General features: G+C 45.9%; 1 protein-coding gene across 6 annotated transcripts in view; it reads left to right on the forward strand.

The window, feature by feature from the left end:
• UBR4 (ubiquitin protein ligase E3 component n-recognin 4) overlaps nt 1–13,660 on the forward strand; it is a 2,945,062-nt gene that overhangs the window by 2,499,848 nt on the left and 431,554 nt on the right. For all 6 annotated transcript variants that reach the window (XM_069611069.1, XM_069611071.1, XM_069611072.1 and 3 more), the window contains 3 exons: nt 998–1,155; nt 5,050–5,159; nt 5,821–5,962. In XM_069611069.1, the coding sequence (XP_069467170.1) occupies nt 998–1,155; nt 5,050–5,159; nt 5,821–5,962 (410 nt within the window). The remainder of the gene's footprint in view (nt 1–997; nt 1,156–5,049; nt 5,160–5,820; nt 5,963–13,660) is intronic.

A 13,660-nucleotide genomic window follows, 5' to 3' on the forward strand; every position in this document is an offset into this window, starting at 1 on the left:
CACTGTAAAGTCCTTGTCTTTCAACTGGATATTTTTAAAAGCATGTTAATCTATGCAAATGCCAGTGTTGTAGAACCACAGTCACGGAGCTTACTTCAAGTTGCTCACGTGGATTGCAAAGTAAATACAATGGAACCCTGGGTTCTAGGCATACCAAGAGTTCTCGTAGCCAGTTGGTCCTAAAACTTTAAACCTGGCAGATATCCATTTTAAACTGATTCCTAAATCGTACTTTTTCATTTCAGTTGTTAAAGATAAGCAACATTATCTCACTGCATAGCAGTAATGTATTTTTGAACATAGGCTTTGCAGGTCATGCTTATATTGAATAACATGATTGTAGAATGAAAATTGGTTTTTTGATGCCCAAGTCTATTTTTGGTAAAGATGTTCCAGTAATGACAAAGAAAATGAGTGACACTGATATCACTGTAATCCCCAGAGAGGAACGGTGTAGAGGGACCAAGTCTTGGAATAATCAATCTCTAATATTCTGATATTCACCCAGATACCTTTGCCAATTAGAGGACCGTTGCTGCATCCCTTCCATTGTGATGTTTTCTAACCATCAATAAAGAATGCCTAAGCTCTGTTTGTCAGTGAATCCAAAAGCCATGTCTAATGTAACATCCCCCCGTATGCTATATAGAGCAAATTGCCTGTGTGCCATGTTGAACAGTCTGCCCCGCATCAACGTAAAGCCTTCTCCTCAGAAGGTTTCAATGGAAGCTATTGACTAGGACATTGGACACCATTATTCCACCCAGAACATGGGGTGACATTATTCTACTAGTATGGAAGACTCGGAAGACTCCAGTAGTGTGCAACTGATTAATTTTAGGAACATCCAATTTGCACTTGCACCTTTCACCTCCTAAAATATCCTTTCTTGCTGTGTCATTTCTCATTCCTCTTTGAGATCTCCTTGGGCTATTTTATGTCAAACAAAACATGCCATAGTTTAATTATTGTGATCCACTTCTACTTTGTATTGTAGTTGCTGAAAGAAGTGGAAAGTCTCTAAGCCGCACAGAACTCCGGCACGCGTACTTGCAAGAGAAATATTTTTGGAAATGGAAGCAGTTTGTTAGCAGAAATGGAAAGCGAACACCACCTATTGAGCTTAAACTGGGTCACAACAACTGGCTTCGTCAGGTAAGTGTTACGTGTATTGTAAGACTGCAGTGTATGATCAAGGCTAACCTAATCAGCACCTATTGGTGTGTGGGGGTGGGTTTGTGGGGGTGTCTGGGGCTGTGTGCTAGTTATATCACTCTCATTACCTGAGACTTCTTACTCAGTGAGTGAGTGAGCACATGTGTAGCAACAACTCTTTGGGCAAGTGAATATAAGTAGTTTTTCAGCTGAACTGCTCTTCAGCAATCACCTTCAGTTGCTGTTCTCAAGTGACCACAACTGAAATCCCAGTACATTTCAACGGGGTCAGTATGGGACATGCAATATTGCTGGGTTTGAAAGAAGGCAACCACTTTCAGAAATCATGACTTTTCAAAACTGTCTTGTAAGATGGGTACATCTTATCGTAGGTGTTTGGACAGAATTCCTTTTTTGGTGGTTTTGCAGTGATGTTCTATGGGACCCCTAAACTTTGTTTTCTCCCCTTGGTTTTGTAGGATCCATGACTTTATTTTTGTGATCGGAGGCACTTCTACTGAAGTCAGCCGGCCACTGCAATGCCTTTTCCCATACTCTCCTGTAGTATCTCAGCTCCTGGGGAAGGGTGCTTTTGAAGCTTTTCCATTTTGGCTGTTGTGGAGTAGGGTTGTTCCGTCTCTAAAAATGTTTCGGCTTCACAAGTGATGCGGTCGGTTTTACCGCATTAGTACACCAATATACCAGTACGGTAGCTAATGGGGACTGATGGATTTTTTAAAGTCCCAGTCTCAGCTATTTTAATTAGGCCAATGGAAGGCCCAAAATGTCAATTGTGTACACATCGGCTCACTCCGAGCCCAGTCCTCTACCCTCATCATTGTTCAGGACTGTGTTAGACTGGTCTCTGGCCTGATACACAACCTGTGTGGGGGACCTGAGTGTTTGGTGGTTTTGAGGGCCAGACTGATTGACTGGAAGCCAACACCTCTGTGTGTTTCTCTTATGTGATTGAGTTCTGCTTTATGCCAGCCCGTTAGTGAATGTGTATATCTAGGGCTGATATCAATCATATTACAAAAACAGTAATGTCTGTACATGGACCCTACCAGAGTTAAGCACTCTACATTAAATATCAGGGTGGTGCGGGAAACCAGTAAACCATAAAACCTAACAAGCAAGTAAGTACACTATCCTAAAGAAACAGCCAACCCTAGTGTATGAAGTACTTCTTAAAGATGCAAGAATAAAGAAAGATTGTCTTACTATCCATGGGGTCTCAGTGACTGTGGGAGGATAGGTCAGGGGAAACACACTCATCTTTTAAAACAAGACAACGCTGCGCTGCATGGGTTAGATACCCGGTTTTGCCCTTAGCGGCCGAGTATGACATGAAGTGCGATATGAAAACGTTTTAATTTTTATTTTATTTGGAGCTACACATTTGAATAACATTTGCTGCATCTCAAATGCCTAGCTCAACTTTTACAGTGGGTACTCTCCACATTGACACCCGGTCAGTACGGTCCCAGTCGCTGCCTTGTTGGTTTGCCTGCACCAGTGGGCTCTGTTTCCATCATTCTCTGAGACATCGATTAGTGTAGCGATTAACCAACTTAAGTCGCCTGCCCCCCCTCTGACCCGGTGCCACTGTCAGTGTTGAAAGACATTTCCACTGATCTTCTGGGCGAGATCACCAAGGCCATTAACGGGTCCTGTCGGTTAGGTCACATCCCTAGTTTGTTGAAACAAGGTACAGTAATTTCTCTTCTCAAGGAGCCCTCTTTAGACCCTTCAAATGTTCACCCAATTTCACTACTGCCTTCCTTCATGAAGCTTCTTGAGGTCCTGATCTCTACACTTCTTTCATCTTTTTTGTAGACTACAGGGTTCCTTGACCCCTTTTAGCTTTTCGGCCCGGCTGGGGCACAGTGTGTCCTGGTGTCAAGTCCTGGATAACTTGGCTGGTTGATGTGGGTGGGGTGGTTGCCCTGATTTTACTCTATCTGTCTGCGGCATTTGGTACCGTCGACCATCCCACCTTGTTGGCCCACCTAGCCCAGGTGGGCATCTCTGGTCAAGTGCTTGCCTGGTTTACTTAATTCCTGGCGGAGAAGGGCCAAATACTCACTCCCCCCTCCCCCCTGTTCTCACTTCCCTGTTCTCTTTCCTGTGGGGTCCCTCAAGGTTCTGCCTTGCCCCCTATACTCTTCAATATCTACATCCAGCCGCTTGTGTGTCTCCTGTGCTCCTTCGGCATTAGATGCTACTCCTATGCGGACGACACTCGGATCCTGATCTGGTTAGATCTTGAGCAGGCTGAGATGTCGTCATGCCTCTTCCGGTGTCTTTCTGCCATAGTAGATTGAATGAACCACAACTGGCTGAAGCTTAGCAGAGACCAGACGAAGGTGCGGCTGGTGGGTGCCCCCCCCTTTGGGTGCTTCTTTCTGGCCGTCTGTCCTTGACTCCCTCCCTGTTTTTGTCTCCACTGTAAAGAATCTTGGGGGTTGTGATCTCCTTGACCCTTTCGAAAGATCACCAGGTTTCGGCTGTGTGTAAGGTGGGACACTCATTTGAAAGTCCTTTGGAAAGTGCTCCCCCTTATACCTCCTAAAGTTAGGCCGCCAGTCGTAGCTGCCCTGGTCCTGAGTTGGCTGGACTATTGCAATGCACTCTACCTTTCCAGCCTAAAGGTCTTGTCCAGCGGCTTCAACGCCTACAAAATTTTGCTGCCTGACTGGCCACTGGATCCCTGTACAGAGGTCATATTACCCCAGTTCTGCTTGCACTGCACTAGCTATCCGTTGCTCAGTGTGTGAAGTTCAAATCACTTTGACTGGTTCACTGTGCTCTGCAGGGCTTAGCAGCTGAATATCTTTGTGACAAATTTGTTCGCCATCTCCCTAATCGGCTGCTTCGTTCTAGGTCTGCTGGCCTGCTTTGTGTACCTTCCTTCCACTGCACATGAGTGGGAGACCAGGCTTTCTCTGAGGCTCAACTGTGGAATAACCTTCCGCCCACATTCAGAAATATCTCAAATCATCTGCAATTTAGGAGATCCCTGAAGACTGTTCTCTTTTAGGCTACAGTGTTTAGCTTTGTGTGCTTCCAGCTCCAAGATCCATTCTGGTGAAAGTGCGCTTTATAAACTCTGGTAACATAACCCACAAGTTCCACAAATGGAAACTATTGGTATGCTATGAGTGTGTTCTGATAGTCCTTCCTTTAGGAACTTCCACAACTATTTTGCAGTTTTTAATACTGGGAATAATGGATGTGGTGGCTGGCCGTTCATGCTGATTCTTTTAAATTAAAACCTGCTTTCCTGTTCACCTACTCTTATAGCCTCTATGGTTTACTTTCAAGATGATAGAAGTCCATCGTGGTAGGAGAAAGAATGGTAAAATAATACATGCTGATTTATACTACCTTCACAGCTACATTCAGTCCTCCTCTCTGACTCCTGGCCACGGGTCAAGACTATTTGTAGTAGGCAAGTGCAGTGTGCACGAACACCCACAATGCTGTACTGGTTTCCTATTGAAACAACTGTAATCAGTCATGTTCTTCAGTGTACTGAGGACTGGACTTTTACAGCACATGGAGTTCTCTTTGCTTTATTTTTAGTTTTTTTAGGATGATCAGGTGATGTTTTTATGTTTTACTTGCAAACCATACACAGTTTCAGGAGTTCTAGATTGTTCTCAGTCCCAGCAGTGTTCCTCTTACATGTAAATTGCATTGTCTTATTCTATCCTAAACCCACATGTACATAATAACACACACACCCACATATACAGTTTGAGTAGTCCTTCTGATGTGGATTTTAGCCGCTGGTGTGAGGTCCATGGACTCAGGTATTTTGAGTCTATTTTAATGCATAGGGTCACATCAGGTTGAGACCTTTATTTTACGTTACCTTTTTGTTCTTAGGTACTTTTTACTGCAGCAACTCAGGCTGCTCGTCAGGCAGCATGCACCATTGTTGAAGCCCTAGCAACCATCCCGAGCCGAAAACAGCAGGTCCTGGACCTTCTGACCAGGTTTGTACATCCAAATTAACGCTGTTACATCACCAATCCTAATCCTACTAGTTCCTATTGTCGGGTGTTTTCTTACTAATGTAGTTCCAATTGTATGTCACTTTGCTCTATTTAGAAGGCTGTGGTCAAACCTCCTGCCACTTTCCAGTAGATCTGTTTTGCCTTAGAGGGTGATGGACAATCCCATGCTCACTTCACCACCCCCTCATCTCCCCTCTCCACATACCATATAGGTGGATAATCTGGGCTGTCGGCAGAATTCTATGTTCACTAAAGTGACCTAATAACAGTATTTCTTAGCAACAAAATAATTGCGGCTTTCCCTTTTATAGACACTATGTAACTCTGGAAATGACTGGACTGCCAGAGCAGGTCTGTAGTCTGTTTACTGCTGTCTCATGCATGAATGTGAGTTACCATGTGAAGTCATTGTCAAAACAGTTGGCCTCTTTCGCAGTCTGCAGCTAAGCGAAGGAGAACTAGCCAGAGAACAATCCCTGATCCAGCTGGCCCAGATGTGCTGTCTGGGGTGGCTCGTCTGGTTTTATAGCATCAGGTGGCTATCTACAGTGCAGGATGACGTCCAGCTGGTCAGTGGAGTGCATCAGTCGGGCCATATGGAGTATAGATTGTGAATCCTGTTTTTCTATTTCTTTCCCAGTTATTTGGATGAGCTAAGTGTTGCTGGGGAGTGTGCAGCTGAGTACCTGGCCCTTTATCAGAAACTCATAAAGCCAGCCGACTGGAAGGTTTACTTAGCAGCCCGAGGTGTCCTGCCGTATGTTGGAAACCTCATTACCAAGGTATGCGGGCAAATAAATATGGGGTTTGCAGATTTGTCTTGTCAATTAGCTTCTGTGTGCACCTTGCACCTGCAGTAAATTGCTGAGGGGTTCATAATCTACTATTCTCACCCATACATCTCCCCTCAAAATTCTATGCTTACTGCTAATGCTGTATGTTTGCGGAACAGAGTATGTGAATCTGGGAAAATAATCATGTTGATATCTAGTGGTTACCCCTGCATTAAAGAGGTTGTTGTTCCCGGTTTTCGACTGTGTGCAATCCTTGGTAGACTTTTCTGTGCACAACGTAACTCTTGCTTCAAAGTTCAGCACTACGAGGGTATAATTCTTTTTGTTTTTGTGTATGTACTAGATTGTAGGTTTTTCACACTGTATACACACTGCACTTGAAATAGATTGCTTCAACTGTGCACTATAAAATGAATGTATCAGGAGCTCTCTCAGCTGTGGGGGCTTCCTACCCACTGAATTATTCTCAGTTTCAGCTGTGTACTACATAATGTGGGAGAATATATTCTTACAGGGTGCAGCTCCTAATGCAAACTGGAGCTTTAAGAACCTGCTGTGCATCTGTGACGGGAGTGTCTGCTAATGTTTCTATTTTTCTGCCTCACTAACCTGACCAATTTTCCAGGTTAGATTTAATGGAGGTATCACCAAGGACACTTCTGTAAAGATGTTTCCCTTAGAGACAGTTTGGCCTCTTGGCACATGTGAACTCCAAGGTACGTATTGTCGTTTGACAACTCTCCCCCGACTGTGTTTTACAGTAGTTGTCTGGTTAGTGGGGGTTTTATCTGAATTATAGTTTGGGTGTAGACTGTACTACAGGGATGGTTCTACAGATCATCCTTTTAAAATCCATTGATATGTACTAGGCCAGTTCTTTGTTGGCCATGTGTATGTTAGCACACAGGGAACATCAGGGTCTGCTTTCCTTGTTGCTAGGGAGGATTTCCCAAAGCACTCTGGTTAGAGGGTGTACACAAGACCTGTCCTAAATATAAAACAGGGTGTACACCAAATTAGATCAAATCTTTTAATGCGCAACGTAGAAGAGCAGTCAGGCTTTAATCTTGAGGGTGGTCTTGTACCAAAGAACAAATATTTCCAAACATGCACACACTAAAAAACAGCACACGCAATATAGTGTGAATAAACATACATTTATTTAGTATTGTATTACAATTAAAAACAGTGAAATAAATAATGGAGAGCCTACACCATAGTGCAGTAGCATATAAGGTACCTGTTGTAAAGGGATGAGGCATAGGTGGTACTTAACCCCAGAAAATAAAATACAGGAGACGCACCTAACCGGTGGGGACTAGGTTTATGGAAGTCCTAAGAAGGAGAAAAGAACAGAGTTAGACGATTTAAGAAAACTGGACCAAAGTGGCAATCCACAGACCAGAACATCAAAATTACTGTAGTGCCCTTATTTGGTGCCAGGTCACCTTAAGAATCAAGTAGAAGCAATGTAACCACACGTGGCTACTGTTGGTGAATCGCTATTAATTTATAGGCACTGAGTGAACTGCAGTTATTTATTATAGTAAAACCTATAATAAATCATTTGTACAATCTAAAATTCCATTATTTGTCCTATAAGCTCCAGGACTCTATGGGGGGGGGGGCTAAAAATGTATGGGTTTCTTAGTTATCTTATTAAGTCACTTGGTAGTTTAAAGAGTTTCCAAAAGTTCTCTCGTAGGAATGAATGAGCCTAAGTAGCACAGGTCTGCTACGCCTCTAGGATGAAGGGAAGTACGATTTAGCCCACAGATCCAGAAGAAGGGACAAGCAGCGATAGGGGACAATACAATATCCAATAAAATATCCAGCCCAGGGATTGAGAGCCCATAGTCCAAGAAGAGATGGTTGCAGAGGAAGCCATGGCAGGAGGCAGGGAAAAGTACTTTCACTGCAAAATGTGGGCTTATTTGGCCTAGAAATGTCAGGAGGATAATGGGTTTGAGTGTAAATTTAGGTCTCGATAGTCGTGGTTGGGGCCTCGGAGAAGAAGGAACTCAAACCACGACCAAGCAAGGATTCAGATGACCAAAGGAGCAACACGCGGGACACCTGAGAGGACGTCCAGCGAGGCAGAAGACCCAGCATCCACAAAAAAAAAAAACATGGACATATAGGAACGTGTAAAAAGTTCCAGAACAGCATAAGGGAATAGGAAGAGTCTATCGGCCCGTGATAAATGATCCTCCAAATGGGGTCAATAGCAAGGAGTGGCCCAGTATGCTGCAAGAACAGAGCATAGGCCGGGTACTAGCAATCCACCAAACTTTCAGTCCAGGAAGAGTCCATAGCTTAAGGCACCTTGGGCCAGAAGCATTTACAAGGGAAACATCCCACAAAGGAACAGCCATTTCAGCAAATATGACTGCGGGAAGCTAAGGGAGAGGCCAGGGTGGCATTTTACCAGCATAGAGAAGGATCACAGATGAAGGACCAGCCAGCATGGCCACATTATGGTTCTCAGTCGCAGCCCATCCCAAGCAGCAGTCTTCCAGGAGTTCAGGACAAGATTCAGTGATATTCAGGATCTCACACTGATCATATTTTCACTCAAAGGCTGATTGGGCTCACCCTACAAACGGCTAAATACACTTAACCTCCCACACTAGCACTTAAATGTTGACAAGGCTCTGGTCCTGGCCGGGATGTCCTTACATTCCTCGGGTAAAGCATAACCTCCAAACTCTGGGGCTGCAGGAGCCATGCCCTCAGGTTCAGCGACTCAAAGTCATGGTGCAGAATCGCCCCACGCCCCTCTGTGGTGAGAATTTCCAGGAAAAGTGGCAGCCTGATGGAGGTCCAGGTACCAGATTTGTCGCGACCACGCTGTGGCGATGAGTATTATCCTGCAGTGGCACTGTCTGAGTGTGTTGATCACACCTAGGAGGAGTAGGAACAGAGGGAAATCGTACAGGAACCATCCCTTCCATGGGAATGAGAACGCGTTGCCCATGCTTCTTAGCTGAGAGAACCTGCTGGCGAACTTTTGCCACTTGGAGTTCGCTGCTGTTGCGTAGAGATCGATCTGGGGTTGGCCCCATTTGTCGAACAGAAGGCCCACCTGGTCCTGGCGAGGCTCCCGCTCGTGGCAAGAACACAGCTCCCTGCTGAGCGAGTCCGCGATGGTGTTCTTGACGCCCGCCAGGTGAAAAGGGATGAGGAACATATCCTGACGAATGGACCAGCGCCACATGTCTTTGGCCTTTGTGTAGAGTGCCGGTGAATGGTTCCTTCCTTGCTTCCGGATGTAGAACATGGGGGTCATGTGGTCTGTGAAGATCCTCACCATCTTGCCCTTTAACAATGGCAGAAAGGACTTGAGGGCTCAGAACATGGCCAGAAGTTCCAAGACGTTGATATGGAGACCCTTTTCTTTCAGTTGTCAGAGGCCTCTGGCGGGCATCTGTCCGGTGTGGGCTCCACAGCCATCAAGAGAGGCATCTGTGGTGACGATTTCTTGATAAGGTAAGACTTGAAACATAGTCCCCTGGACGAGATGCAGCTGTACACCCCACCACTGTTTCGCCCAATGGAACTCCTTGTTGTGGGAGGTCTTGTCCGCGGCGTTCCCCCGATATCTGCATCCACCTTGCATCTAGGAACTCCTGGAGAGGCCTCATCTGAAGTCTGCAGAGGCGGACGAGGCTGATGAAGGAGGACAACATGCCCAGCAGTGACTTGATGGCCCGCACCGTTGCCGTCTGCGTTGATGACAAGCACTGTACTTTCCCTTGTATGGCTACAACCCTCTCCTCCGTTGGGGACGCCAAACATGTTACTGTGTTGAGCCGGGTACCCAGAGACAGTGAGTTCTGAGATGGCGTCAAGCAGGACTTTGGATAGTTTATGGAGAACCCCAACACTGTCAGCAGATGTACGGTCCTTGATGTGTGCTTGCTGGCCAGCACGTGTGATCAGGATCACACAAGCCGATCATCCAGGTGAGGGTTTACGTGAATGCCCTGCAGACAATGGGGCCAAGCACTTTGTAAATACCCTCAGAGACAATTTTAGGCTGAATAGCAGAGTCTTGAACTGGGAATGCTGACCCTGAACCACGAATCGTAGGAATTTGCAGTGTTTCTTGTGAATGGGGATGCGGAAGTAGGCGTCCTCCAGATCCATCAATGTCAGAAAATCCCCTTCCTCCAGCTGGCTGAACTTGTGTTTTCTAACGTGACCATCTGGAACTTTTGGGACTTTAAGTACTTGCTCAACTGACGCAGATCCAGGATTGATCCAGGACTGGCCTCCAATCCCCTGTTTTCTTTCGAACGAAAGTATCTGGAATATACTCCAGAGTCCCGGAGGCGTTGGGGTATGGGTTTTATCATCTCCTTCTGTAACATGGCACGCATCTCTTGCAGAAGCTGTGGGCCGTGTTGTTCTTGCTGCGGCACCAGTGGAATAAGAGGACACCTGCTTCGTAACTCTGAATTTCCAGTTTCTAAAAGGGCTCACTAATGTGTTCCCTCTGTCACCTTTCCAGGTGCCCGGTTGGGATTTGAACCTTGTTCTCAAGTTTCTAATGGGTGCTCCGTTTGAGCCTTTGCATTCCTGCCCTTTGAGACTGTTAACTCTTAAAACTGTATTTTTAGTTGTGTTCACTTCCGCTCGCAGAGTGAGTGCGTTACAGGCACTTTCAGTTAAGCCACCCTTCACTGTGTTTCACAAGGACTGGGTTATCCTTAGAGTTCGTCCTTCCTTTCTTCCAAAGGTGGTGTTGGAATTTCATTTAAGTCAGAAGATTATTCTTCTGGCATTTTATCCTCCGCATCATGGTAAGGAAGAGGAGAGGCTCCATAGGCTGGATTCTAGGAGAGCTTTAAGCTTTTATGTTTCACTCATGTCCCGGGTCAGAGTGGGCAATCAACTCTTTATTGGTTACGCTGGAAGGCGTTTGGGACAAGCTGTTACTAAGCAGACTTTGTCTCGATGGATTATCCTGGCAGTTTCTTTGTACGTCACTACTCCCTAGATTGTATCCGTGGGCAGGATCTGGCCTTTGGCAAGGCGGTCCTTTACTCTGCAATTTGATTGGGCATTCTAAATTTCTATCTTCTAAATTCTTTTTCCCACCTCCTTACGTTGGTACTGCTTTGGGAGTCTGTCATAGATATGGAATACGTCGGAGGACCCAATCCCCTCGAAGAACAAGTTACTCTCTTACCTGGTAACGTTCTTTCGATGGGATGGTCCGACGACGTATTCCATATCGCTCCCTTCCTGCCTTCCCCGCTACAGAATTTCTTATGCAATTGCAGCTTACGTTTCCGCAAGGCTTTGTGTGGTCAGACTGGCAGAAGACTGGTGCCACACGTTCTGGGAAAAAACTACAACTGAGGCTACGGGCGTCGTGCGTCCTACTTATAACATCCAGTGACGTCGGCCGTCGGAGGAGGTCCTTGAGGGCGGCGTATCGACGCAGACGCCGAAAGATTTTCCGAAGCAGCACAGCTGTGGTGATTACTGTCATAGATATGGACTATTTCGTCGGACCATCCCATCGAAAGAACGTTACCAGGTAAGAGAGTAACTTGTTCTTCTGCCCCCTTTACCCATCACCCACTCACCCGCCACTCTCCACTCCCTGCGCTCCATAGGGTAACATTGGGTGTAAAGTCCTGAGGCTAACTCACTGTTACCTGACCTGGGACCTAGGTTAAGGAGCCTTTCCTAGGCCTACCCTAGTGAACTGGATTGAGTGGAGTCTTACCTGAGCTGGCCTAAAAATGCTCTAAAAGTGTTAGGGGAGTGTTCCTGAAGTCCCACTTAGAGGTAATACTTTAGAAAGCTATCCCAGTGGTTTGTAGATCCCCAACACTTAGTATCAGGCTGTACTACTCAGAGACCTTGGTAAAGTGGCAGGGCAGTCAAGCTTATTTTAGGAAGATGTCAGCTGTAGGTATGTACACTAAACCTAATGCACATCAAAGAAACACTTACTCATTCATTTATATTAAAATATAGATGCATTATATTTACACTAGAGTCACTGTTAAATACTTAGAACAATAAACCAACACACATAGGTATACTTACAATATTTTCAAAAGGCCACTTCTTAGTTTGTGCTTGCTGAACGCGCACAGTTGTTACAGGAGTTTGACCGGTCTACTGTACCATTGGTAATAGCACGCACCCACAAAGTAATATGGTTATTGCATGTAGTCAGCATAGACATATAAGATAGAGATTTTTGGGAAGGAAAACAGTTGGTTAGTGTTGTCCTAGTAGAGCTTCAGGTTCTAGAGACAGTTTCCATGCACAGCAAGTCTTTGAAAGTCCAAAATAGAACCCTAGCTAAAAGGCAGTTCAGAAAGGTTTAAATTCTTGAAAAGCAGCAGAAGTCAAAAGTTCCTGTGGATACTTTCTGGTCTCTAGAAAAGAAGATACAAGAAGGCTTAATCAACGTTGGAGACCCTGATAAAGCACTCTCTAAAGGGACACAAGCAGCGGCTTGAGTTGGAGGTAAGAGGGGGTTGCCCTGGACACCTCTATGTGCACTCCAATGCTCTGGAGTGACTTTCTGGAAGAAGGTAAGCAATGCCCTTTTCCCCACCATACGTTAGGTTTGAAGAAAACGTTCATGCTGGATGCTCTGCAATGTTGCAGCTCTGGACCAGACCTCTGGATTCCTTGGTCTGCTAATGAAAGGCAGGACAATGGACTAGATCTCTCAGCAGCAGTCTCGAGGGAGGCCCTGTGGCGTGGCTTTCATCAACTTCTCTGGTCACTCTGCGGTTTTGGCGCCTTTTCTACAGCAACAACAAAGGACGCCATTTGCCGGTCAATCTTCTTCACTTCCTGCAGTCCCACACTCTGATGAGGGGGGCTGCTCGGTTTGAATTGGGTCTCTGGAGTGTCCTTAAGGACTCAGCAAAGACTTTGACGGGTTCAGCCTTATCACGACACTGCGCTCGAAATGGGCAGCAGGTCTCCTGGTATTGGGGTTTGGCAGCTCTGGAAAGTCACAGGACCTCAGGAGATGGCTCAAATCAAAGTTAGTCTTGGGACTGGTTGTTCCCACCAGTCAAAGGGAAGTTGTTGTCCTCTACGGAGTTCCTCTGTTGCACAGAAAACAGGGTCAGGACAGCAGTGGTTGCTTCACTGTGTTGCGTAGGGTCTGCAGGCTTCTCTGGTTGTCTTTTTCAGTTACTTCTGCTTCCAGTGGTCGAATTGCTTTTCACTCCACGAGCCTCACCTTTTATACAGTTCCAGCACTCATTGCTCTGCAATCTTCCTCAGCAGTTTACAGAAAGGGGCGTTTGGCTGTCCAGTCGGGACAGCCAAACCTTCATTGGGAGCTGGACCCATTCAGGCACTCTGGCAGACAAAGGACAGGGGGGTGTTATAATCCTCCCCTACTTCCTGCCTCCCATGACATTCAGAGCCTAGGCTGGGGACAAGCAGGGGCTTCCCGCCAAAGGCAAAACACAAACACAGTCCTCCCCCTCCTAGAACGGTACAAGAGCTGACAAAGAACAACCACACTAGTAATGGTGAAACAAGAATGGCGGCCCCAAGTTAGTTACTTGAGTGTCCCTATTGTGCACTACCTAGGCTATGGACATATAGCCTGTGGTAGAAAAATCATACAATAGTTGCTGGACCACGTCCGCTACCACCAGCCATAACTAGGAGATTGTGACTAAAAAGTCA

The sequence above is a fragment of the Ambystoma mexicanum genome, chromosome 8 (genome assembly GCF_040938575.1).
Source record: "Ambystoma mexicanum isolate Mex_15411 chromosome 8, UKY_AmexF1_1, whole genome shotgun sequence".
In the NCBI taxonomy this organism is placed as follows: domain Eukaryota; kingdom Metazoa; phylum Chordata; class Amphibia; order Caudata; family Ambystomatidae; genus Ambystoma; species Ambystoma mexicanum.